The following is a 27,528-nucleotide window of genomic DNA, read 5'->3' on the forward strand; positions in this document are numbered from 1 at the left end:
CCATGCAAAGGAATCCTGAAAAGCTCCTCTGTTGTCTTCTGCTGGAGGTACCTGGGAGATTGTGATGGTTTGAAATTACCCCCCCAAAATAAAATTGCCTGGCTAGCTCAGTGGAAGCAAATGAAGCTGTATTTACAAGCAAAACTACAATCTAGAAATATGGAATGCAGTGAATATGTACAAAATATACAACATTTACAGGTATTTACAATTTATAAACAGCACAAGAACCCCCCTGGACAAAACCAGAGGGTTACCAACAGCTTTCCCCCTGCTCCCTTCCCCCAGACAAGGGGAAAAAGGAAGAGGAGAAAAGCAGAGAGTAGCTTGGTAGTACTTAGCCACAGCAAAGAAACAGCCAAGATCAGCAAGCAACCAGCTTAGAGCAAAGAAGCTGAAAGAGTTAGTTTATGCAACTAACTTTATGTTAGTTATCAGACCAATGGGATTATTTAGACCTTAGCATTATTTTTCTTTTCCCTCCACTGGGAATTTATTTATATTCTACCACTTTACTACTCAATCTGTGGAAGAATTTTCTAGGCATTAGCCTAAAACTACCACAGAGACGGAACCTGACCTAAGCCCCTGGGGAGGGGGAACCTCAAATGCTTGTATAATGGCTAGCCAGTGGTTGATGCTTGGTAATTTCCTTGTGGTCAGGAGAAACTGAAAGGGATTCAGTGAGATGAATGTTCCAAGGATGGGGCATAGCTAGTGGAAGGGATCAGGGGTGTCTCTGGGCACGTTCACTCCCAACATGAGAAGTCTCACTCAAGAAATTTGAGAAGAGCAAAGAAGTGCCAAGACAAGTGTTACCCTTGACTTGAGGGAGAATGAAGCCATGATGAAATGGGTTCAACAATCCCAGAGGACTTGCTTTTATTCCTGCTTGGGGTTCTGCACCAGAAATGAGTTCCCTGCTCCTAAGCCATACACACTCTGTCCAGCACTGCTGTGTCAACACCACCATGGAGCAGCAGCTGGTGGAGTTTGTCACTGCACCATTGCCTTCCCCTCTGAGGTGGCAGATCACTGCAACCTGATACTGGTTTTTATTGAGGGACCTAAAATTGTCCTTCAGCCCATTGCTTGCCCATTTTACCACCTGGGGTTTGAAAGGGGAGGTGCAAGAGGCAAAACAGAAGTATGTCCAGCACTGCATGGGAATGCTTGCAATCCAGGATGCAAGGGGCATTCTTCCAACGTTGGGGATGCTTGTGCCTCTTGCAACACCTGCACGGAAATTGCCCACAGCCAACTCTTCATTTTTGCACTCTCCTCTGAGGAAGTGGACTCACTTGTGAAAGATACTGCTTGAAGAAATTTCACTAAAGGAAAAGTGGCTTGTGAACCAGTCAGGGAGCTCTGACTGTGGAGATGAGACATAATTTCATGTTAAGAGGCATTTGCCTCCTGGAGAATGCCAATGGAGTCCAACTGGGTGTTGATTAAGTTATCTTTCTCTGCTAGGCTACACAGATAACATTCTCCATGGGCAGGTGGGCTGCATGGTAATGCTTCTTCCTCCCAGGGGCTCAGTGGCAGTGAACTCTCACCACAGACAGCTAATCAGAGAAATCAGAGCATCCCCATGGGGGGGTGATGGTGGTAGCTTTAGGCTGTACCTTTAAAATTTTCCACAGATCTTGAACAGAAAGTGGTAGAATGTAAATAAATCACTATTGGATGTAAAAAAGAAAACAATGGTAAGTTCTAAACAATCCCATTGGATAGTTTGCAAACATAAGCTGGTTGTGTAGGCTAACTTTTTCTCTCTTTTTAGTTTTCTCTCTCTGGTGCTTCTGCTGGCTCTTTGCTGACCTTGGCTGCATTGCTTCAGTTCGGCTAAGTCTAACAAAGCAATTCTCTGCTCTTTCTCTTGTCCCTCTGTGTCCAGTGGGGTAAGGAGTGGGGTAGGGAAGGAGAGGCTATTACCTCCCCTGTTTTTTGGCCAGGGGGGTTCTTGTGCTGTTTGTCAATTGTAAATACCTATAAATATTGTATGTTTTGTACATATTCATTGCATTTCATTTTAGATCCTAGTTTTGCTTGTAAACAACTTCATTTGCTTCCAACTGGGCTGGTCTGGCAAATTTAATGTTGGGGGGAAATTTCAACCCACCACAGGGGGCTCAGTGGGAGGGTGGCTGTCCCAGTCCCTCCTGCTGCAGAGGGAAGGCTCAGCCTGTCTGTAGCATGTCCACATGCAGCTGAGGCCACAGCAATAGTGATCCTGGGAGCTGAGGAGTGAACTCACCAAGTGCCCTGAGAGCAGAACAGATGCACTTCACCAGAGATCTAATAGATTTTCATGTCTTGTCCTGTGGAAAATGATTTGCAGTGGGTTCTCATGAGGTTAGAGAACACATGTGGCCATAAAAGAAGCGAGCTGAAAAAGGTAACCATCCAAGCAAACACTGGCATTTCCTGGTATAAAGATCTATTGCCAGCTCCTGCAAAAATGCTCTCAAAGACAGCAGCCAGAGGACTTGGGCTTGCAGTCAGTAGTGACAGCAGAGATGTCAGAACAGCAGTAATGAAGGAGTAAGGAGGAGAGGCAGCAAGTATGACTCACTTATGTGTGATTTCAGCTCCTGAGAGGCACTGCTGCAATGCACCTGCTGAATAAATATGCCGCCAGCCTGTACTCCACTTAGGAGCTCCAGATGCCAGCTGGGATGGCCAACCCTGTAGGATGAGGTGGTGAGTATGAGGTAGGACCACCTTTGAAGGATGGCCCCTGCCCCATTGTGGTAGTTTTAGGCTATGCCTTTAAAATTTTTCACAGATCTTGAGCAGAAAGTAGTAAATTATAAATAAATCACTATTGGGTGTAAAAAGAAAAATAAAGATAGTTCTAAACAATCCCATTGGAGAGACATCTACCATAAGATTTGGCTCCCAAAACACCCACAGAATGGCAATGACTTGTCTCAGGGACATCAGGGTCCAGGTATGCCAGGGTCTATACAAAGGTGTGAGAACAGATCCTTCCTCCTCCACTGGGTTGCCTCTCATTTTCTGGATTTCCAGTAGATCGTCTTTCTTTTTAGTAGCTCTCATTTTGACTGTTGAGCCTGAGGTGTTTCCAGTCAACAGATGCCACCTATGAGGGATGCTCTAGGGTTTTATTGTTCCCAATGAGTTCAATCAGTGCTCTTGCAAAAAAAAAAAGGTAGCTTGGAAAAGTAATAAAGCAAATCTAAAAGGAAGCCACTAAAAGTGACAAAGCAGTTGTGGGAAGTGATGTAAACAAGAAGAAATGGGAGGTTATGGGTAGGAAGGAAAACAAGCTGTGCCCCTGTGGAAAGGCAGCTCAGAAAGATCTGTTTCAGCCTGTGGTGGGTTGAAATTACCCCCCCCCAACTAATCTGGAGAAACTATCCCCAAAATAAAATTGCCTGACTAGCTCAGTTTGGGATGGAAGCAAATGAAGCTGTAGTTACAAGCAAACTACAATCTAGAAACATGAAATGCATTGAATACGTACAAAATATACAATATATGTATAAATATAGATACATTTACAATCATAAACAACACAGAAACTCCTCAGACCCCCCTGGATGGATCCAGGGGACCTGTTCACTTCCTCCCCCACTCCCTCCCTCCTTCCCATGACCTCACACAGTAGTCAAAACAGAGATACCCTGCAGGGCCATAGAAGAGAGAGAAGTTGCAAGCAGAAGCAACAGAAGAAGAAAAGAGAGCAAGAACTGTTTATGTCTCTTCTCTATATCCCATTGGCAAGCCAATGAATTATATAGACCTTATCATTATTTTCCTTTTGTATCCAATGGTAATTTAATTTTAGTTTCGGTCTTTGCAGTCAGGGATTAGGCTAAAGTTTCCACTTCAAAGTGTAACACAGCCTTGTTTCAAAGAATCACAAAATGGTAGAGGTTGGAAGGGGGTTCTGAAGGTATCTAGTCAAACCCCCCTACTAAAGCAGGTTTGCCTAGGTCAGGTTGCACAGGAATGCATCCAGGAATGTTTGGAAAGTCTCCAGAGAAGGAGACTCCACAACCTCCCTGTGCAGCCTGCTCCAGTGCTCTGGCACCCTCAAAATGAAGATTTTTTTCCTTAAGCTCAAGTGAAACCTCTTGTGTGAAAGTTGGTGCTCATTGATGAAATGAGCCCAACCTATTCCCTTGACTTCCACCCTTTAGATATTTATAAACATTGATCAAATCTCCAGTCTTCTCTTCTCCAGGCTGAACAGCCCCAGGTCTCTCAGCCTCTTCTTGTCAGAGAGATGTTCCAGCTCCCTCGTCACCTTTGTGGCCCTCTGCTGGACTCTATCCAGTAGTTCCCTGTCTCTCTTTAACTGGGGTGCCCAGAACTGGACCCAGTACTGTAGGTTTGGCCTCCTCAGGGCAGAGTAAAGAGGGGAGAAGAATCTCCCTTGACCTGCTGGCCACACTGTTTCTAATACATGCCAGAATACCTTTGGCCATCTTGGCCACAAGGGCACATGGTGAACTTGTCCACCAGCACTCCCAGGTCCTTCTCCCACAGAGCTGCTTTCCAGCAGGTCAACCTCTCACCTGTACTGGTGCAGAGGGTTAATCCTCCCCAGGTGCAGGTCTCTACACTTGCGCTTGTTGAACTTAGAATCATAGAATCATAGAATCATAGAATTGTTATGGTTGGAAGGGACCTTAAGGATCATCCAGTTCCAACCCCCTGCCATGGGCAAGGACACCTCACACTAGAGCAGGTTGCTCACAGCCACATCCAGCCTGGCCTTCAAAACCTCCAGGGATGAGGCTTCCACCACCTTCCTGGGCAACCTGTTCCAGTGTCTCACCACCCTCATGGTGAAAAACTTCTTCCTAACATCCAATCTGAATCTACCCATTTCTATTTTTGCTCCATTCCTCCTAGTCCTATCTCTACCTGACACCCTAAAAAGTCTCTCCCCAACTTTCTTGTAGCCCCCTTCAGATACTGGAAGGCCACAATAAGGTCTCCTCGGAGCCTTCTCTTCTCCAGACTGAATAGCCCCAACTTCCTGAGGTTCCTGTCTGCCCAGCTCCCCAGTCTGTCCAGGTCAGCCTGGTGGGGTGTCAGCCACTCCTCTCAGTTTGGTATCATCAAGCAAACTGGCTGCATCTGTGCCTTCATCCAGGTGGCTGATGAAGGTATTGAACACAACTGTACACCCAGTACTGATCCCTGGGGAACACCATTAGCTACAGGCCTCCAATTAGATCCTGCATCATCCATCACAACCCTCAATTCAATGCCACACTGCATTGACTTCATTCACATTGACATCACAGTGACTGCTCTCAGACCCAGGGGAATACACACAAAAGGCTAAGGAACATCTTCATCCTCTCCATTCTTCAGGAGAACATTGTGTCTGTCTCTAATGTGGTTTGCTTGTTTACCAATTTGAAGGAACAACCTAGTGGTGGCAGATAGATGGGTAAGATGAATCTAAAGGTCTTTGCCATGCCCGATGTCTATGATTTTTATGAGTCACTTCAGTCAGGAAAAAAAAAACAAAAGAGAGGAGGAGATGGAATGTTTGAATGGAGCTAAGGAGACATGACATCATATTTCTGTTTCCTTTCTTTGGAATTAGTACTAAACTGAATTATGCTGGGCCACTTATCATTAACAACAACAACAACAAAATAATCTTTAACTTCCTTTCTTCAAAAATATGTTTCCCTTCTCTTCTAAATCAATTCACCAGAGGGGAAAAAAAAAAAAAAAAGCAAGAGGCTTTTTCTCTTGTATATGCAAAGCAGAACAACTCAGTCTGCAGGCAAGTAATAGGATTTCAGGCATCACAAACAAATCAGCAATGACTTGGTCATGTGTATACCCAAGCAGCAGCTACAAAAAAAATACTTAATGGCAGCCTTCAGCAGCACTTTTTGTCCTGGCTGCTTAGTTGAATATCCTGTCCTGCTGGAATGGCTAAAATGCCTGGTAGGATCCTCTTGGCATGGTTGTTTGTGCCTTGCAGGAGACTGCTCTCGCTAGCTTAGTTAATTTTAAGGTGAGAACTTCGAAGCCAAGAAGAACCAGCCAAGCTGGTGAAGGGCTTTGAACACAAGTCCCATGAGGAAATGCTGAGGGAATTGGGGTTGTTTAGTCTTCAGAAGAGGAGGCTGAGGGGAGACCTCATCGCCCTCTACAACTAACTCAAAGGAGGTTGGAGAGGGGTAGGGGTTAGCCTCTTCTCAGATGAAATAAGTGACAGGACAAGGGGAAACAGCCTCAAGTTGTGCCAAGGGAGGGTCAGGTTGGATGTTGGGAACAGTTTTTCACGTAAGTGACAGGACAAGAGGAAATTGGCCTCGAGTTGTGGCAAGGAATGTTCGGGTTGGCTATTAGGAACAATTTCTTCCCAGAAAGGGTTCTCAGGCATTGGAACAGGATGTCCAGGAGGTGGTGGTCACCATCCCTGGAGGGATTTAAAAGATGTGTGGCTGTGGTGCTGAGGGATGTGGCTTTGTCATAGTAGCTTAGCAGCAGTGGTGAAATTGTGAGCTCTAGGTGAGCTGTTGGACTTGGTGAACTCAAAGGTCTCTTCAGACCTCAACAGTTCAGATTCTAACTTAGTGTTTTCCTCAGCAGACTTTATGGCACAGTGAAACTAGCAGTGACAGGAAATGGTCTTCACATGTGAAGGGGGCTTAGGCACTTCATGAGCATTGCACAAGCAGGGGCTCACCCCCATTCCAGCATGTTCCTCTCCTTTCTCCCCTCCTTGGAGACCAGGAGCTGTTCCTCCCAGCATAGCCTGCTCCCTCCTGACATCTCCCAACCCCAGTCCTGCTCCATGTCTCAGCTGCAGAAAGGAAGGGTTACAGCCTGGCAGGAGTGATAGAAGGAGGAGCATTGCCCATCTTCTGCTTCTCCCACACTCCATCTGATTGAAGCTACTTGAAGCAGTGCTTGGTTACAAGAAAGAGTTTGAGACAAAGACCCAGAAACAGTGGCAAACAGCTGTGAGACTGCAGTTTGATCTGTAAATGTTTGCTGTGAGAGCACAGGGACACTGAAGTATAATTCACCTCCTCTTGAAAGACTCCCCTTTCACTTCTGACAGCTCAGTGACCCTCGAGGCTTAACACAAGGTGTGAGGAGATGGAGCCTTCCAGTGCAAGCACAGGTTGTGTTAGTTCACTTGCTCCTTTCCTACTGATTAAAATGCTGACAATGAAGGAGGGAAAGAGCTTCCCAGCTCATGTCAAGGTTGTTGCTTTGATTTTTCTTCTCTGCTTGTCTCCCCAACCAGACTTTATGGTTCTGTTATGTACGTAGTGTGTAGAATAAATAACAACAGTTGCTATATATAGCAGAGTGTTGGCTTCAGTACTCAGAGCTGTAGAAGCCATCCCAGAGATGTTGTATTTAAACATTACATCTTACCAGAGCTTCTTGTCTTCTCTATGTCACCAGAGCCTCCTAAACAAAATGGAAGGACCAGGGAAGTCATTGTTCCCCTGTACTCAGCACTGCTTAGGCCACACCTTGAGTACTGTGTCCAGTTCTGGGCCTCTCAGTTTAAGAAAGATGTTGAGATGTTGGAACGTGTCCAGAGAAGGGCAACAAAGCTGGTGAGGGGTCTGGAGCACAGCCCTGTGAGGAGAGGCTGAGGGAGCTGGGGGTGTTTAGCCTGGAGAAGAGGAGGCTCAGGGGAGACCTTACTGCTCTCTACAACTACCTGAAGGGAGGTTGTAGCCAGGTGGGGGTTGGTCTCTTCTCCCAGGCAACCAGCACCAGAACAAGAGGACACAGTCTCAAGCTGTGCAGGGGGAAGTTTAGGCTTGGTCTTAGAAAGGAATTCCTCACAGAGAGATTGGCCATTGGAATGGGCTGCCCAGGGAGGTGGTGGAGTCACTGTCCCTGGAGGTGTTTAAGAAAAGCCTGAATGAGGCACTTAGTGCCATGGGCTAATTGATTAGTTAGGGTTGGGTGATCAGTTGGACTTGATGATCTTGGAGGTCTCTTCCAACCTGGTTGATTCTGTGATAGAAATCTGTTCCCCAAACATGACCAGATTTCCCTTTTTTTCTCCTGATAGAAATCTACTTGTGTCCTCACTGCTTTGTACCACTAACACCAACACCCTTCAAACCTTCCCAGTGCTCATCCATTAGCTGTTGCACAGTCTGACCTCATTTCCTCCAGCTTTTCTACTACAAATTCTCCCACTCAAGCTAAAAGAGTGGTCTGATTTCAGGTGTTCACAAGCACAGGCTGAAGGTAAAAAGCAGGCAGCAAACTCAGCAAGGCTTCATCTTAATCTACCTCAGTGACCAGTAAGACACTATGGCAAAATTCTCTTATTCTCATCTGTAGACATGGCACATATGTCTGTGTCTGGGTTGGTTCACAGCTCACCCTCTGCCCAGTCCAAAAGTGGTGATGGCCACAGAAGCACCCACCTGGATGTGTTCCCCTGCTTTGGATGTGGCCTTCAAATGCCCTGCTCATCACTCATTGCCCAGTGAACAGCTCATCAGTGTACCTTTGCTGCCTGGTTGATCCCCAAAACCAGGCACGTGGTCTCTCTTTTCCTGTGAAGATCCTGGATGGCCAGTACCTCACAATGCATGAACCTTGACCACTCCCTGAAATTGTGCCAGGGGAGGTTTAGGTTGGATATTAGGAAAACTTTCTTTCCTGCAAGAGTGGTCAGGCATTGGAACAGGCTGCCCAGGGAGGTAGTGGAGTCACCATTCCTGGAGGTGTTCAAGAAACATATGGCCATGGCACTCTGGGACATGGCTTAATGGCCATGGTGGTGTTAGGTTGATGGTTGGAGCTGATGATCTTAGAGGTCTTTTCCAACAGGAACAATTCTGTGATTCTATGATTCTGTGTTTCTATGATTGTATGATTTTATGTTTCTATGATTCTATGTTTCTATGCTTCTGTGTTTCTATGGGTCTATGTTTCTATGATGCTGTTTCTGTGATTCTATGATTCAATGATTCTATGGGCCTATGATTCTATGTTTCTAAGATTCTATGTTTTTATGATTCTATCATTCTGTGTTTCTATGATTCTATGACTCTGTGTTTCTATGATTCTATGTTTCTATGATTCTGTTTTTCTATGATTCTATGTTTCTATCATTCTGTTTCTATGATTCAATCATTCTATGATTCTATGGGTCTATGATTCCATGATTCTCTGATTCCATGATTTTATGATCCCTGGCCTTGTCTAGGGCTGAGTCACCTGTCTGCATTCCAGGAGCCTGGAGACCACTTCTTCCAGACCTTTGGCAATATAGCAAGTTTGAAATAGATTGCCATTTTTTCCTGCAGCAGAATACTTCTGAACTGTTCATGGCCAAGCAGCTTTCATGTCTTATGATAGGTATTGCCTTGTAAAAGTCCTGACATTACAACTCACCTGACCTGTGCCCCCTACACACAGGAATGCCTTCCCAAATCAGTGATCCATGTCTTCAGGAGACCTCAGGCTCCCAATATTTCTCCAGTCTGTGCAAAGGCAGAAGGGTGCTGAGGGTCTGTTCCCTGTGCTGGTGACAGTGCTGTCCTGCCTTACTGTCACTCCTGGCTCCCTGTCCCATTCCCTTGTGGGGTGGTGTTACAGTTTGAAGGGGGAACTTTAGACTAGTTCCTGACTGCAAAGAAGTGAAATAAATTACCATTGGATGTAAAAGGAAAATAAAGGTAAGGTCTATGGAATTCATTGGATTGCTAATGGGAATACAGAGCAGAGGCATAAACACTTCTTGCTTCCTTTTCTTCTTCTGTTGCTTCTGCTTGCAACTTTCCTCTCTCTCCCTTCCTTGCCCTTGACTAATGTGTGAGGTCATGGGAAGGAGGGAGGAAATGAACAGGTCCCCTGGATCCATCCAGGGGGGTTCTGAGGAGTTTCTGTGTTGTTTATAACCTGTAAATATATCTATATTGTGCATATGTTGTGTATTTTGTACGTATTCAATGCATTTCATATTTCTAGATTGTAGTTTGCTTGTGACTACAGCTTCACTTGCTTCCATCCCATACTGGCTGGTCTGACAATTTTATTTGGGGGGTAATTCTCTCAAATTAGTTGAGGGGTAATTTCAACCCACCATAGGTGGCCCTGCTCTTGCTGCTTTCTGATGCCTCTGAGCAAGAGAGATCACCAAGGAACTATTTTCATGGGATGAATGGAAATTTGTGTGGAAAAAAAAGCTCAGGTTTACCTATGCATCCACTTCAGGTTATTCTCAGTGTTGCCATTCATATCATTCTCTGCTCCACTGAGTCATGCTAATGAGGAAGCTCTGAGATCCCCAATATGGATGCCTGACAAAGACCTGGGCTAGACAACATTTCCCTACCTGTTCAGCAAAAGAAATACTAGGCAGGGGATCTAGTGGTCACCACGTGTAGTAGCACCATTGCCTTTCATCTCCCAGTTCTCTCCTCATCAGTGATGTAGTCACACAGTGCAGAAGTGGTTGTTCCCAGCAAGTCATGAGGTGGTCCACAGCCACATTCCCTGCAGGAGCAGGGAAAGCCTGCATCCTCCTGATGGATGCTAAAAATGTCCCCAGACTGGACACACAGAATCACAGAACTGTTGAGGTTGCAAGAGACCTTTGAGGTCATCCAGTCCAACCACTCACCCAGAGCTCACAATCACACCACTGCTACTACTACTACCTAATAGGATAAGCAGCTCACATAATTGCCGGTTTACAAATGGTGGCATTCCTACATTTCACCCTTGATCCTCAGCAGCTGCTGAGGAGAATGATTTTATTTGTTCTGTCAACAGATGCAAGCCCATACGGTGAAGACTCCAGGCTGGGAAGGTACAGGCTGGGAGACTGAAAGAGAAGCTGAACATACTGGAGGGGTGATTTTAATGTCAACCATGCTATCACCACTCAGTGTCAGAATGGAGATAGAAGATGAGGCAACTTCTGCCAAAGACACTTCACAGAGGTCATGATTTTCCTTCTCAGGGAGCTATGACAGCGATCTCTCAGCTTAATTAGCAATTGCCAAAATATGTCACACTTGGGAGGAGGTAAATTGTTGTGGTCTTATCAAATAATTTTCCAACATGCTGTTTCCTTCGTGGTCACAAAAAAAACCCCCAAAAACTCACCCCTATTACAGACTCCAATCCACAAGGGAGCTGTTACAGAGCAGGGGGGAGGGGGGTGTGTTGGATTTTTTTGGTGGTAATCGAGGGAGGTTCTTCTCCTCCTCTCTACTCTGCCCTGGTGAGGTCTCACCTGGAATACTGTGTCGAGTTTTGGGCTCCCCAGTTCAACAGGGACAGGGATCTGTGGGAGAGAGTCCAGTGGAGAGCTACCAGGATGGTGAAGGGAGTGGAGCACTGCCCTATGAGGAGAAGCTGAGACCCCTGGGGCTGTTTAGTCTGGAGAGGAGAGGAGAACACTGAGAGGGGATTTAATAAATGTTTATCAATATCTGAGGGCTGGGTGTCAAGAGGGAGGGGACAGGCTCTGCTCACTTGTGCCCTGTGATAGGACAAGGGGCAATGGATATAAACTCCAGCACAGGAGGTTCTACCTCAACATGAGGAGGAACTTCTTCACTGGGAGGGTCACAGACCACTGGGACAGGCTCCCCAGAGGGGTTGTGGAGTCTCCTTCTCTGGAGACTTTCAAGACCCATCTGGATGTGTTCCTGTGTGACCTGTACTAGATTCTCTGGTTCTGCTCTGGCAGGGGTGTTGGACTTGATGATCTCCTTCCAACCCTTAACATCCTGTGGTCCTGTGTAACAGGACTCTGTAACAAACCAGCAAATGCAGGGAAACAGGAATGTCTGCTCCAGGTTTCACTGTGACATTTCACTGTGATATTGTTCAGGTCTGGTTGACATTCCAAAAGTGAGAGGCAAGAGCTATTTCCCCCAAATCATGTTATGGCAAGGGGGAAGTCAACATCATTATCTTCACACATACCCTATCTCAAAAGTGAAACTGGAGCTGGAAGTCAGATATACAATTTTCAGGTGACAGAAAACCCAGAACTTTAGCGGTTGGAAGGGATCTCAAAAGATCATCCAGTCCAATCCTCCTGCCAGAGCAGGATCACCTAGAATAGGTCACACAGGAACATGTTCAGGTGGGTTTTGAATGTCTCTAGAGAAGGAGACTCCAAAACCTCTCTTCGGCAGCCTGTTCCAGGCCTCTGTTACCCTCACAGTGAAAAAGTTTTTCCTTAGGTTCACAGGGAACCTCCTCTGCTCCAGCTTGCCCCCATGGCCTCTTGTCCTGTCATTGGACATCACTGAGCAGAGCCTGGCTCTGTCCTCCTGACACTGCCCTTTACATGTTGATAAATATAAATGAGGTCACCTCTCAGTCTCCTCCAAGCCAAAGAGCCCCAAGCTCCCTCAGCCTTTCCACCCAAGGCAGATGTTCCACTGTCTTCATCACCTTTGTGGCTCTGCACTGGACTCTTTCAAGCAGTTCCCTGAGGTCCCTCTTGAACTGAGTGGCCCAGAACTGGACACAATATTCCAGAAGTAGCCTCACTAGGACAGAGCAGAAAGGGAGGAGTACCCCAGTGCTTGACCCCTTCCTCCTAAAGGCATCTTGAACTTACAGGCTTGATGCCAAACTGTGACATATTTTGTATCTCCAGCTAGACACCTCAGATATGACTCTGATGAATACCTCTGTGTGAGGGCTGTGGAGTAAGACCACCGAATTAGGAGGCAGAAGTAGAATCACGGAATCATTGGAGTGGGACAAAACCTCTAAAATCATCAAGTCCAACCTTCTACCCACCATCTCCATGACCACTTGACCATGTCCTGAAGTGCCACATCTACTTGTTTTTGGAACACCTCCAGGGATGGTGACTCTACCATCTCTCTGGGCAGCCTGTTTCCAATGCCTCACCAAAATGCAACAGCATGAGCTTTTTCTATACATTTATATGTGTATTTATGTCTTTCTTGATGCTTTGTAGGAAATGTGGGTCCTGTGGTTGAGAGCAGATGTAATCTGAGATCAGAGGCAGACCAGGAGGGAGGAATGGTCCTGTACTGGAGGCTCCAGCCCAGGTTCCAACTCCATAAGTCTGGAGATGAAGTAAGGAGCCAGGCAGTAAGATCAGAAATGGGATCATGAAGAAATAATTGGGAGCCCAGCCTAAGGACAACCCTCTGTAAGAACAGTAAGAGTTTCACAGGTGCCCATAAATCTCTCTGGCAAGCCTAGCCCACATGGAGGAAATGGTTGTTTCTCTTCCTTCCCACTGTTCACCTCCTAGTCCTTTTGAAGAACTCCCTTGGAGTTTTGGTTGTTGTGCTCACACACAAACACATTTGTGTGTGCTCACACACTCATCTGAATGCTTCAATGGCCTTTGCTGTGAAGAAACTTTCCTGAACTACTAAACACACCACCAGCAGCCACCTCTTTCCTCCCTGCATACAAGGTTGCTTTTTTCAGTGCTGATGAATAATAAGTCAAGCAGTTCAAATCCTGCTGGCTTTCAATGTGATCCATGTTCACAGGATCACAGGGTGTTAGAAGGGGCCTCCAAAGATCATCGAGTCCACCCCCCTGCCAGAGCAGGACCATAGAATCTAGCACAGTTCTGCTTCTCTAGAGTCTGAAGAGAAGCAGAAGGGTCCCTAGCACCAAATGACAGGTATTGATCTCATCACTGCAAGTAGCAGACTATCAACATGCTCTGCCATGCCTGCTCCTCATGGGCAGCTCCACAGTGCTGGTCTGCTCATTTTCTCTTAGAAAAACATCCTCAGGAAAGGCAGACTTATTATCCCCTCTGACACAGCCACACTTCAGTGTCCCCATGTCAGATCTTCCAGCACTGTAATTTGTATGGCTCTCACCCATCACCCCAGTAGCATTCAGGACAGCACAGGAGCGAAGTAATTTAACCTGCAGATCAGTAGTGATGTAACTGCACCCAGCAGGACCCTGATTTCTCTTCCAAGCTAATTGTAGCAGAGCATGCCAGTGTATTTGTGGCTTCCTGCAGGACAGATTACTCCCTTCTACGTGTTCTCATATAGCTGGGAAGACCTTTCCTGGCAGGAGAGACATTGATACTAAGCTTGCATTACAGGGATGGACTGCCTGAAGTCTACCGCTTTAATTAAAGCATTATAAATCCTACTTGCAATTAATTCCCAATGGTTTTTGAAGATTGGATCCTTCTTTTATCCTGGGCCATGCTGAATGGGAAATTTCCAGTTCAAGGGAGTGCTGGACCCAAGGGGCAGAGAGAGCAACACCAAAGAGTCTGACTGCAAGGACAGCAAAGCCGGGAAAGTGAGGCTGTACAATGACCAGATTGTCTTAGTCCTGGTCCCTTTCCAAGGTCATTCTGTAAATACCACTTGTTTCACAGAAGCACAGAATGGTAGGGAAGGGACCTCAAAGATCACCCAGTCCAACTGCCCTGCTAGAGCAGGACACCAAGTGTAAATCACACAGGAAAAAGTACAAGGGGGTTGTGAAAGTCTCCAGAAAAGAAGACTCGACAACACAGAATCACAGTGTTGGAAGGGACTTCAGGGATCATCTAGTTCCAAGCCCCCTGCAATAGGCAGGGATACCTCACACCTCAAACTAGATCAGGTTGCCCAGAGCCACATCCAGCCTGGCCGTAAAAATGTCCAGGGATGAGGCTTCCACCACCTCCCTGGGCAACCTCATCTGCAAATGAAGAGAAAAGAAGACTCAGGCTCAGCCCTTCTTGAGGCAGGCTGTACCACGAACCACCTTCATGCCTAATCTAGTAGGGGCACCTTCAGATGCATAAAGCACCTGCTGCTTTATGCACTTACACAGAAAGGAAACCCATCTGAAATCCATGCCATTAGTAAATGTGATACAGGTTGAATCATCATATAAATCCAGAAGAGTCCAGGTACTTCCAAGAGTGAGTGCTGTTATTGTACCATTCCTGCCACAGGTGAGGAGAAAGTTCTTCACAGAAAGAGTAATTGGCCAGTGGAATGTGCTGCCCAGGGAGGTAGAGTCACTGTTCCTGGAAATGTTCAAAAAAAGATTGGATGTGGCACTTTGAGCCATGGTTTAGTTGTCAGGAGGTGTTGGGTAATAGGTTGGACTTGATGATCTCTGAGGTCTTTTCCAACCTGGTTGATCCTGTGATGTTGGGAAGAGTGGTGTCCCTTCTCAACATATTGGCAGAACTGCTTGATGAAGTAAGGAACTTGTAGCACTCAGGAATATTGCAGAAATTCACTATTTTTACTCAGCTTCTCTTTCCTGAACAGTGGAAGTGGTCATCTGCTCAAGCATGGGGTGTCCTGGATGGCCAGCAGTTATGGAGGTAAGAAATCCTAGAGAAAGGAGTGATTCACAAAGACCAACACCATGAGGAGATGGAGGGATGCTCTTATAACCTGGGCAAGATGAAAGCCCTTCTGCTTTTGTGGCCCCAGTTCCCTCAGTGAAGGGGAGACACTGTTATGCCCCACTTAGACACTGCATATGGCTGAGTTGGGTCTCATCTTCACAGGGGAACACAGGAACCCTGTGCTCATCCCATGCCACAGTAAAGTTACTCCTTGAGCTTACCTTGAATCTTGCCTGAGTAACATTTCATTCTTCCCTGTTTTCACTGTTCCTGATAAGCAACTTTAAGAGATGTTAAGACTGCAGTCTGGAGGAGAAGGACTTGGGGGTGTCAGTTGATGAAAAAACTCAACATGAGCCAGCAATGTTTGCTGGCAGCCCAGAAGGCCAACTGTGTCCTGGGCTGCATCAAAAGAAGTGTGACCAGCATGACAAGGGACGTGATTCTGCCTCTCTATGCTGCTCTTGTGATGCTGCATCCTTGTTCTGGAGCCCCCAACACAAGAATGGCATCAAACTGTTGGAACGGGCCCAGAGGAGACCATGAAGATGATCAAAGGACTTGGAGAACCTCCCTAACGGGGACAGGCTGTGAGAGTTGGGGCTCTTCAGCCTGGAGAAGAGAAGGCTCTGGGGAGACCTCATTGTGGCCTTCCAGTACCTGAAGGGCCCTACAAAAAAGCTGGGGGAGGGATTTTTCACAAGGGCTTGCAGTGATAGGATCAGTGATAGATCAGCTGCAAGAGGGGAGATTTAGACTGGAGATTAGGAAGAAATTCTTTCCAGTGAGGATGGTGAGGCACTGGAACAGGTTGCCCAGGGAGGCTGTGGGTGCCCCCTCCCTGGAGGTGTTCAACGCCAGGCTGGACAGGGGCTTGAGCAACCTGGTCTAGTGGAAGGTGTCCCTGCCCATGGCAGGAGGGTTGGAACCAGATGATCTTTAAGATCCCTTCCAACCTAAACCATTCTATGATTCTATGTACAGAGAGGATTAAACCTTGACTTGCAGTTCATGAGCAAAAAGCAAGCAAATAATCTTCCCAGCTCTCTGGGCTGAATCCAACACCCTAATCTTGCTGTTTATTAAAGAAATGAAGGGGAACTAATGCTGCTCATTCCTTTTGCAACCAGAAAAGTGGTGGGAACCTCTGAACCTCTCTGATGATAATGTTTTCCAATCAGCAGGGACATAAAATGTGTGTTATGGTTTTTCTGTTATTATACAACACAGAAGTTATTAGAGAAGGGAGTTATGACACAACTGTAATCAGCAAATCTGATAGCTTGAAATAAGGTTGGTGGGGAGACTGTTATGGAGATAAGAGAGCGAAGTGAGATATGGGGACATCCACAGCCTCCCTGACACACTGGAAGAGATTTGCCCAGGAAGGCTGTGGATGCCTCCTCCCTGGAAGTGTTCAAGGCCAGGTTGGATGAGGCCTTGAGCAACCTGTTCTAGTGGAAGGTGTCCCTGGCCATGGCAGTTGGAACGAGATGATCTTTAAGGTCCCTTCCAACTCACCCCATTCTATGATTCTATGATCCTATAACTGTATGATAACAATAAGAGCCACTGCCCACAAACGCTAAATATTCATTTTCATTGTGGGGTTACTACGAGTCCAGGGAAACAATAAATTTTTGTTCTGACTCTTTAGGAATAGCCACTGAAGGTCACAGAACAAGTCAGCCTTCACCTTGTTTAACAAAGGACAGCTTTCAGATAGAAGTGGGACACTCTGAAGACACATAAGGAAAGGTCCAGGTGATGCTCAGGGTGAGTCCAACCTGTCATAGCTGTGGTTCAGACTGAGACTGAACTGAACTGCAGGGGCAATTTGAACAGACTTTGGACCAATGCTGTGACAAGGTCCCATAAGGTCATTGAAGTTACTGCTTTACAATAGCTTCTGTGTAACTGCAAGCTCCTAATTAATTGCTTAATTAGTTGTAGACTGTAGAAACCTGCTTAGAACAACGCCATCTGTGCAACAAGGTCAGGGAACGAGGACACGTTCAGCACAGTTACTGAGTATAATGTCTTGAATGAAATCCAGAAATCCCACACCTGGGAGGATTTGGAAGTTACTCTGTCTGCCATTAACAGCCCAAGGACCACCTTCAGCTTTTGTAGCCTCTTTGCCATAGCAAAGGTAAGTGGTGGGAACAGCTACTAGGCTCTGAAACGTGGAAGAGGAATTTTCCAACAACTATTGGTCCCCACTATGAAGGGGGGACCTGATTCCTTCTATAGATCCCCCATCAGATGACTGTCTTGGCTTAAGGAGCTAGACAGGCTCTCTCACTACTCAGCCTGTCCCCACAGAGGAGGTGCTCCAGCCCTCTGATCATCTTAGTGGCCCTCTTTTGCACCTGCTCTAACAGTTTGATGTCCTTCCTGTGTTGGGGGCACCAGAACTAGATGCAGTACTCCAGGTGGGGTCTCACCAGAGTAAAGAGGGAGAGTCACCTCTCGTGTTCTGATGGCCACACTGCTTTTGATGAAGCCCAGGATACAGTTGGCTGCCTAGGCTGCAAGCATACATTGCTGGCTCATGTTGAGAGAGAGATCACTAGATTCAAATCTTCACTAAGTGTTTTGCTGCAGCCCGTTTGTGCAGCTGAACAAAGCAGTAACTCAGTCTTCACCAGAGCAGCTGGTGAGAGATAGCAAGCTGTGTATTCAAGGCTAGAACACAGCCCTGGGTCTCTAGAACAAGATGTTGATCTCTGAGAAGAAGGAAAAGAAAATAAACAAACAATACCAAACCCTGAGTATTCTGCAGACTGACAAAAGGTTGTCCTTCAGTCTGTGCTGTTGAAAACATCCATTCTTTTGCTGCTGCATAGATTACACGTCAGATGTGCATGCTTGCTTTCATTTGTTTTTGTTTTGGAAAAGAGAGCTGTCACAGCCCCAAGATGAAAGAAAAGCGAATGATATAAACAGCACCCAAAGAAGAGCTCTAGACACAAAATCTGTTCTTCTTGCTAAAGGAGAATTAAAGGAAAATCATTTACCACCTTGAGAGGTCTTGAGCACAAGCCCTATGAGGAGAGGCTGAGGGAGCTGGGGGTGTTTAGCCTGGAGAAGAGGAGAGACCTTATTGCTTTCTACAACTACCTGAAAGGAGGTTGTAGCCAGGTGGGGGTTGGTCTCTTCTCCCAGGCAACCAGCAACAGGACAAGAGGACACAGGCTCAAGCTGTGCAGGGGGAAGTTTAGGCTTGGTCTTAGGAAGAAGTTCTTCACAGAGAGATTAGCCATTGGAATGGGCTGCCCAGGGAGATGGTGGGGTCACTGTCCCTGGAGGTGTTTAAGAAAAGATTGGATGTGGCACTTGGAGCTATGGTTTAATTGTCAGGAGGTGTTAGGTATTAGGTAATAGCTTGGACTTCATCTCTAAGGTCTTTTCCAACCTGGTTGATTCTGTGATTCTATATGAGGAGCTGCATCATGTCACCAGACTTAAAAAGACCAAAGCTTTTTGACTTTTCTGAGAACAGGAGGACCATGTTCCACTCCCAGATCTGCTATGGGTCTCTTCTCCGGTCTCTTGCAGCAGGGCAATCTCATACAGTGGTGCAAAACCATGGGCCCTGTTTTTGCAGTCAGACTGGGAGCATGCACCTTCTGTGTCCTCTCCTGGAATATAATCTGTCCTGGACACTCTGCCTTTGCAGGGGTGAAGAATCAAGTATTTAGCTGGGACACATAAGGATTACTCACAAATGTCCTTCCAAGTCCTTGTTAGCAATTCTAATCCATGTCCCTGCTAACTAAATGCATCCTTGCCGACTACGCTAAAAATAGCAAAAACTCCACTGCTTAAGAGTAAAAGGTTGCTTCAACTTTAGTGAGAATTGCCTAAATATCAGGGGGCTGGAACCTCCTCATCAACTTGCTGGAAGATTTATTACCCTGCTCTTCAGGTGCCTACACCAGAGAAGTCTCTGAATGACTTTATGACTACTACGGATACGTGAGGATTAGTGCCAGGCATGCAGGTAACCTGTTGAAGCTGCACTGAAACAAGTTGCACCAGGGAAGGTTTAGCTTGGTCATTAGAAGAAACTTCTTGTCTGAAAAGGTTCTCAAAGACTGAAACAGGCTCCCCAGGGAAGTGGTTGAATCCTCATCCCTGGAAGTGATTCAGAGAGGCAGAGATGTGGTGCTGAGGGACATGGTTTAGCACCAGCCTTGGTAGGGTTACAGAATAGTTGGACTCAATGATATTAAAGATCTTTTCCAAACAAAGCAATTCTATGACTCTATGATTCTGTAATTCTCACCCTCCTGTAAGCCTGTAAAATAATGAGCCAATAGACAAGCAACAGAGGGATGAAAAGAGGATGCCAGGAGGGAATAATGTTCTGTACTCTTGGAGCATGACTGTACCAATACATCTTTGGGCTCTGGCTGGCTCAGCACAACTTGAGAGGCATCAATGGCACAGAACAATTCATGTACAGAGTCTGCCTTTGCTAATAAAAGAGACCCCCTCATCTCCTGAAACGTGTCAAGCTGGTCTCTCCTCTGTCCCAATATTTCCTTGTAATTAAACACCTGCATAATGAATTCAGCTCTCCAGGGAATGTTATTTGCCAGCTACCTTTCCAATTATTTAAAATTAGCTTCAAGGCTAAAGCAATCAGGTCATTCATTAATCTAATCCCCCTTTTTCTTTTTTGGTAGCTGTAGTTCATGACTTGGAAATGTGACCACAAGATCAAAAGGCCAACCAGGAAGAAAGAGGAAATTACACAAGACACTTATGAAGTTGCTTGGCCTGAGACGTGGAGCACAATGCACTGAAATCAGTAGCTGCTGATACCCAGCACACTCTGCAGGTCCTTTTTCTTGTGTGCACAAACATCTCCCTTCTCAGAAGTCTTCTACCCCAAAGGGGAAAGCTGGCATGAGCAAAGTCTAGCCACACTCAAACTGAGCCACCTCCCACCTCTAAAGAAGAGAATTAGAGGTGCTGGCAGTTCATAAACCCCACTTTAGCCGGTCTGTCAGCAGAACCTAGGGAACCAAAGAATTGCCAGGACTGGAAGGGACCTTAAGGACCATCTAATTCCAACTCCCCTGCCATGGGCAGGGACACCTCACACTAGAGCAGGTTGCTCACAGCCACATCCAGCCTGGCCTTAAAAACCTCCAGGGATGAGGCTTCTACCACCTCCCTGGGCAACCTGTTCCAGTGTCTCACCACCCTCATGGGGAAGAACTTCTTCCTAATGTCTAATGTAAATCTCCCCTCCTCTCTTTTTGCTCCATTCCCCCTAGTCCTATCACTACCTGACACCCTAAAAAGTCTCTCCCCAGCATTCTTGTAGGCCCCCTGGAAGGCCACAATAAGGTCTCCTCAAAGCCTTCTCTTCTTCAGACTGAACAGCCCCAACTCTCTCAATCTGACCTCATAAGAGAGGAGCTCCAGCCCTCTGATCATCCTTGTGGCCCTTCTCTGCCATGAGACATCCTGTGCCACTCCACCCAGGACTAGAGTTTCCCTCTCCTCTGAAAGAAGAATTATAGAATAGAATCATAGAATCATTAAGGCTGGAAAAGACCTCTAAGATCATCAAGTTCAGCCTTCTACCTAACACCTTCATGACCACTAAGCCATGTCCTACAGTGCCACATCTACTTGATTTTCTGAACACCTCTGGGAATGGTGACTCCACCACCTCCCTGGGCAGCCTGGTCCAATGCTTGACCACTCTTTCAGTATAGAAATTCTTCATAATATCCAACCTAAAGAAGCTGCATACCTTGAATGGACTGATTTACTTATTTTTTTTTCCCAAGCTAAGAGGTGTCACCCAAATGCCCATAATCAGGGGCTGGGGCATTTGTTTCAGAGCTGCTCTTCCAAGACAAAAAGACCCACACATTCACACAGTGCTGAATGTTCCTGGCTATGCCAGCAGGTAGTTTCTCTCTGTATCACAGCTGAGCCATGTTATTTTACGCTGGCACAGTCTGTGCTGTTCAGTATTCACTACCTCCCTTTGCCTGGCCACTCTGCCATCTGTCTGATGGGTGCAAGGGGAGGAGTGTGGACAGGCAGTCAGCAGTGACCAGCCCTTGTGAATACAGCTTTGTCCATGCCTGGACCATGTACATATTATGGGTACCCTGTGGGGTCTGCTGGTCTGAGGCATCATCCTCCAAACATTTGCCTTTCCCTCTGAGCTTGCTCAGAGTCACTCTGTGTCAGGGGAGAGCTCCAGCTCCACACAGACCTGTCCTAGTTAGGATGGAGATTATCATACCAACCTATTTAGTGCCCATAGCTGCAACCACCACATGTCAAAAAAAAAAAAACCAACAACAAAAACAACCAACCAAACAACAACAACAACAACAACAAAAACCAAACAAAAAACCACACACACACAAAAAAACAAAAAAAAACCAAAAACAATGCACCATGAGGTGATTTTTAGTAGGCATAGGCTGGAAACCACCAAGCCAGTCTCATGAAGGAAACAAACCAAAACACTTCTCTGGTAAAAAATATATTTCCATATTGAAGCTGGGCAAGAAGAACAGATGGAACAATTTTTCTGGGGGGAAAGGAAAGAGTTCCTGGAAAGCAAATAAGCTTCTTCAGAATAGAAACTATTTTTCTGTTCCTGGAAACACATTACATGGCTTGCTTTTCCAGCTTGGGAACAAATAAATCAAGTTTTCTCGATGGGAAGTTCAAGTGTTTGAGATAGGAAGGATGCTTTCCACTCAAAAGTCATCTCCACAGAAAATCCCTACCTGGACATTTTACAATCTGACCTGGAACCTGACCATCGCCATCTAAAACCTAAAATACTTTGTAGATTCCTCCCTCAGGAAACTATCTCACAAGACAACAATCACCATTATAACAGAGAAATATCAAGGTAGGGAACACACTTCAACTATCTCCCACTGCCCTGAAGAATGTCTCTCCCACATTTGGATTTTGGTCAACTTTCCCTGCTGGGGTGGAGTGATGCAAAACTCTGAATGAGCAGAAGAGGTTGTAAAGATTACCTCATGAGACAGGTAAAAGGCAGCGATTCCCAATGGCCAGAAGCAGCAGAGCATGGAGAACACAGTGAGGCCGAGGTGATCTCGTGGTGGCATCATCAGGAAGTTGTCTTCGCTTTCGGTGTCACTGGAGTAATCACTCTGGGAAAGCAAAAGAAAGATAAATGAAGAGGTGCTGGTTAATGATATATTTTTCCCTCCTCTGCTGTGGACCAATTTTGTGATCATCCACCCATAAGGTGGTTGAGGCTCCTTCCCTGGAGATATTCAAGGTGAGGTTCAACAACGCCCTGGGCAGCCTGATCTAGTTGGAGATGTCCCTGCTGATTGCAGGGAGGTTGGACTGAATGACCTTTAGAGGTCCCTTCTGGCCTGGACCATTCTATGATTCCATGATTCTATAAAATCTCCCCAGTCACACCAAGGCAATTCTTCAACATAGAGACAACCCTCACAGTAAAGACTTCTAGTGACTTACCCTGGGGTCTTTACCACACAGGGATCTCCAGACAGAGCCAACTGTGGGGACACTTGTACTCTACTCATCAGCCCCTGTGCACCCATTCTGCTCTGCTGTGGCCACATAGCACTCTTTTGCTCTCCTACAGCATGCACGGCACTGGCTAGCAGGGAGTCCTCCTTAGAAACAAGAGCAGAATCTCTCCATTCAACTACTATGTCACAGCCTCCTTCACTATTGCATGAACTTGAAAGCAAGACATGAGAAATTCCAAGAGATTTTAGAAATCACTGCAGAGAGCTGAAAAGGTCCCATTTTACAGGTTCATATTTCATGGCAAATGGAGCAGGGTGAGGTGCATCTAAGGACAACCCACATTTACATCAAGAGAATCCTATGCCAGCTGGGTCTGGTTTTCTGTATTTCTTCATTTACCCTCTTTCCTTATACCTTTGTAACTTCCCTTTTACTCCAATGCCTTTTATATTTTGTTAAACTTACCTTTTTACTTCCAGATCGATTCCAGACTGTTTCTTTTGTGATTTTATTGCTCTTCTGCCTAATTGGCTTTTACCCTACTGGGGAAAAAAAAGGGAGAGGGAAGGCAACCTTAACCTGTTCAATTTGGCCTTTTGGACTCCAGGAAAGCTTAAACCACAACACTGACCCATTTGGAGAACCCATCAGATGATGCGACCCCCACATTTGCCAACATGGAGAGTCTGCTTTGACGGACACTGCTGCCAACCACCTGCCAAAGAGCAGAGTGGCCTGGGAGGAGCAGGTAGGGGAACCAGGGAGGTCTCATTCACTGTGATCGTATGGTGCACACAGAGCACCCCAGCCTGTGTCAGGAATCCTGATGCCTCAGCAGAAGTGACTGTTACAGGTTTAGGGCTAGTGCCCTAGGGTCCTAACTGTAAATAAGAGTTTTCCTGAGAATTCCAGTCTAGGGGATGGATAGTCCCAAGGGGCTGAACAAGAACATAAGAGATATATTTATCTCATTTCATTGGTCTGCAGAGTTTCTATACAGTTTGCAGCACAGCTTGTTTTTTTCTCTCTTGTTTGCTTCTTTCCCTCTGTCTCTGACCCTTGCTTGGCTCTCCAGTTTCTGGTGGGTTATTGGTAAGAAACAGCAGCAGGGACAAGAGATAACTTGTTGTCTGGTAACAGCCCCCTGGGCTTTTGTCCAGGGGGGTCAGAGCTATTGTGTGCAACTAGACAATAGCTTTCTAGTTGTATATGTATATTTGTATATGTTTATTACCTTGTATATTTAGCCTACTGTTGTGGTTTAAGCTTTCCCAGAGTTCAAAAGCCCAAATGGAACAGATTTAGATTGCTTTCCCTCTCCCTTTTTCCCCAGTAGGGTAAAAGCACATCAGGCAGGAGAGAAAGAGAGGTAAAATCATGAAAGCAGCAGTCTGAAATGAATTTGGAAGTAAAAAGGCAAGTGTAACAAAATATATGTGGCATTTGAGTAAAAGGGAAGTTACAAAGGTATAAGGAAAAAGGGTAAATGAAGGAATATACAAACCCATGCCCAGCTGGCAAAGGATTCCCTTGATGTAAATGTGGGTTCTCTTTAGATGCAGCCCTTAGGAATTGGGGTGCAGCATGAGCAGGCCTCACCATGTGGTATCTGCAAGAGCAAGAGAGGTCTGTCATGCAGGTGAGGCTCAGGAACAAGAAGAAGAGCCACAAGATGGCTCCCCTTAAATAGGCTTTGCTGAACTGGAAGAGGGAGTGGAATTGACCTTGATCTTGGGGCCCCTTCCCCTGGGAGGGGCAACCAAGTCTCTCTGCCCACCTGAGTCAGGTTTCTTTGTCCACCTGGGGGCTGGGTTCTTTTCAGCCCCCTCCAGGGATGGGTGTAACCTGACACATCTGCTTTTGTAAATAGCGATTTTACTTCCAAATTCTGTCTAGTGTGGTGTTTTACTCCTTGGGGTAAATTCCAAATTGCTCTGTGGTGTAAACCCACCACAGTGACCAAGCTCCATTCGGTACAAACTCAATCAAATCCCCACTTATGAAAGGAAACCTGCTGGTGCTGGTTGTGGTAGTTTTAGGCTATGCCTTTGAAAAAGGTACAGTGTTTGAGCTTGGTGACTTCCCTTTTCTGCTTTAATTTTCAGAACAAGTAATTCTTAATACCAATAAGCTTTCCCTTCAAGAATAAAGAGAAGAGAGGGCAAGGGAGGGAAACCACAATCTTGCTGATATGGTGTCTTGAAACAGTGACCCTTCTCTGAACTTCATGACAGGTAAGATACAAAACCCAAAGCAGCTTCTGATTTCCCACTTGGTGGCTGAGTAGTGTGCTGCTGTTGGATCTCTGGAGACTCCTTGTCAGAGATTTCAAACTGCCCTTTCTTGCAGATGGAAGATGAAATGGGGCAAAGCTTCTCTAAATAACTTTTCTGCTGAACCAGAAAATTACCAGTTATGCTGCTTTCCAAAGGGATTTGGCATTCTCAGGCTGGTGGCATTCCAGTATCTGAGAGCTTTCATGCTGATTGGAGAGGTGACTGCAAGAGGGTAACTGTGGAAGTTGCCTTAGTTATGTTAACGTGAAAGGGTGGTCAAGCACTGGAACAGGTTACCCAGGGATGTGGCTGAGTCACCATCCCTGGAGGTATTTAAAAGAGATGCTTAGGGATGTAGTGTAGTGGTGGACTGGCAGTGTTAGAGTAACAGTTAGACTTGATGATCTTCAAGGGCTTTCCCAACCTAACCAATTCTATAAAAACCCTTACTGGGGTAGACGAAGTCCCTATAGGCTCAGATCAGTCCAGTAGTAGAATTCCATTGTGAATGCCATCTGGATGGGCAAAGTCCCACTGGATCAGATGACCTGGTTGCTAATCAGCAAGAGCGGCAGAATAATTCTGATGCTTCACAAATGACCTGTGCAAGAAGTCAGGCTTGAACATAACCACAGATGAGACCAATAGAACAAAGCTGAACCTCAGTCTGTGAAACTGATAGAACCATAGAATCACCTGGCTGGAAAAGATCTCTAAGATCATTGACTCCAACCATTACCTAACTCTACCAAGTCTGGTGCTGAACAATGTCCCTCAACACCACATCTCTGCATCCTTTCAACACCTCCAGGGATGGGGATTCAAACACATCCCTGGGGAGATGGTTCCAGTCTTTGAGAATCTTCATCTTCATCTTTGAGAATCTTTCTTCTAATCTCCAATCTAAACCTCTCCTGGTCCAACATGACACCATTTCTTCTCATTCTATCACTTGTTACTAGGAGAAGAAATCGACTATACCTCACTACAACATCATTTCATGTAGTTGGAGAGCAAGAAGGAATCCCTTCAGCCTCTTTTTCTCCAGACTAGACAACCTCAGTTCCCTCACTTGCTCATCACCAGAGCTGCTCTCCAGACCCTTCACCAGCTTTGTTGCCTTTCTCTAGACACACTCCAGCACCTCAATGTCTTTCTTGTAGTGAGGGCCCCGAAACTGAACCCAGCATTCAAGATGTGGCCTCAGCAGTGCTGAATACAGGAGGACAATTACTTTCCTGGTCCTGATTCAGGTCAGGATGCTGTTGGCCTTCTTGGCCACCTGGGCACATCTTCAGCTGGATGTTAATCAACACATCCAGGTCTCTGCTGGGCAGCTTTCCAGCCACTCTGCCCCAAGTCTGGGTCATTGCATGAGGTTGTTGCAACCCAAGTGCAGGACCTGGCCTTGTTGAACCGTCATTCAACTAGCCTCAGCCCATCGATCCAGCCTTTCCATGTCCCTCTGTTGAGCCTTCCTACCTTTAAACAGATCTAGACAACCTCCTCTGTTGTACCTCACAGGGAAGAAGGAAGGTGGGCCACAGTGAGGGAAGGGAAAGGTGCAGCACTGCCAACATGTTCACGCTGGGTCAAGTTCTGCTGCCACCATTTCCCGAGCACAACGAAGCAATCGGGGAGGAAAAGAAGACTCGCGTTCTGCCACAGGAAGGCAGCACAGGCAGAAGGCAGAGGAGCCAACTTCACTTGTGAGAACAATTTAAGAAGCAATTTCATCCTCACAGCCAGTAATGCCCACATGAGGAGGTAATTTCTCTGATCAGAGAGCTCTTTCGTTCTGCAGAAAAGCAGAAGGGGAGCCCCAGCGCCTGAAAGCAGAACAGAGGAGGAGCAGAGATGAAGGAGGCACAGGTTTTTTATAAGAGAGATGGTGATGAACACTTTGCTGCACATGTAATGGATTTTTTATTACACGAGGCCCTCTCTTAAATGGAGGCTAGCCATCCCTAAAAGCTGTGTGCTTTGCCTCAATCAAGGCATTATGAGTGAACAGAGGCTCTGCAGACAGCCTGCCGTGGGCTGCCTTCATCATACTGGAGGCTGAACTTAATAGGCACATCATAGTCCCTTCCAGTACTAAAACCACAGCTGCCAGCAACCTTTGATGAATATTCAGGAAACAGCCCTTTTGGTATTATTCCTTTTTTTTTTTTTTTTTTCCCTTCAAAACCAGCAAATTCAGCAACACACAGACTGCATACAAAACTAATTTCTGTTTTGGCCCTGTGGGATCTGCTTCAGATCCAGATGGTCCATCCAGTGGCCTGTTTCTGACAAAGACCAAGGCATGATGCAACTCTGAGATAATTTGTGCTCTGCTTCCCTCCACACAATGCCTGTTTCAGTAATGCAGTTAAA

The 27,528-nt window shown here is 46.1% G+C and overlaps 1 protein-coding gene across 1 annotated transcript in view; it reads right to left on the bottom strand.

The window, feature by feature from the left end:
* Positions 1-27,528, bottom strand: part of SYNDIG1 (synapse differentiation inducing 1) — a 76,852-nt gene that overhangs the window by 35,252 nt on the left and 14,072 nt on the right. The window contains exon 2 of the mRNA XM_054399169.1: positions 22,381-22,518. Within this exon, the coding sequence (XP_054255144.1) occupies positions 22,381-22,518 (138 nt within the window). The remainder of the gene's footprint in view (positions 1-22,380; positions 22,519-27,528) is intronic.

This window comes from Indicator indicator, chromosome 2, assembly GCF_027791375.1.
Source record: "Indicator indicator isolate 239-I01 chromosome 2, UM_Iind_1.1, whole genome shotgun sequence".
NCBI lineage: Eukaryota > Metazoa > Chordata > Aves > Piciformes > Indicatoridae > Indicator > Indicator indicator.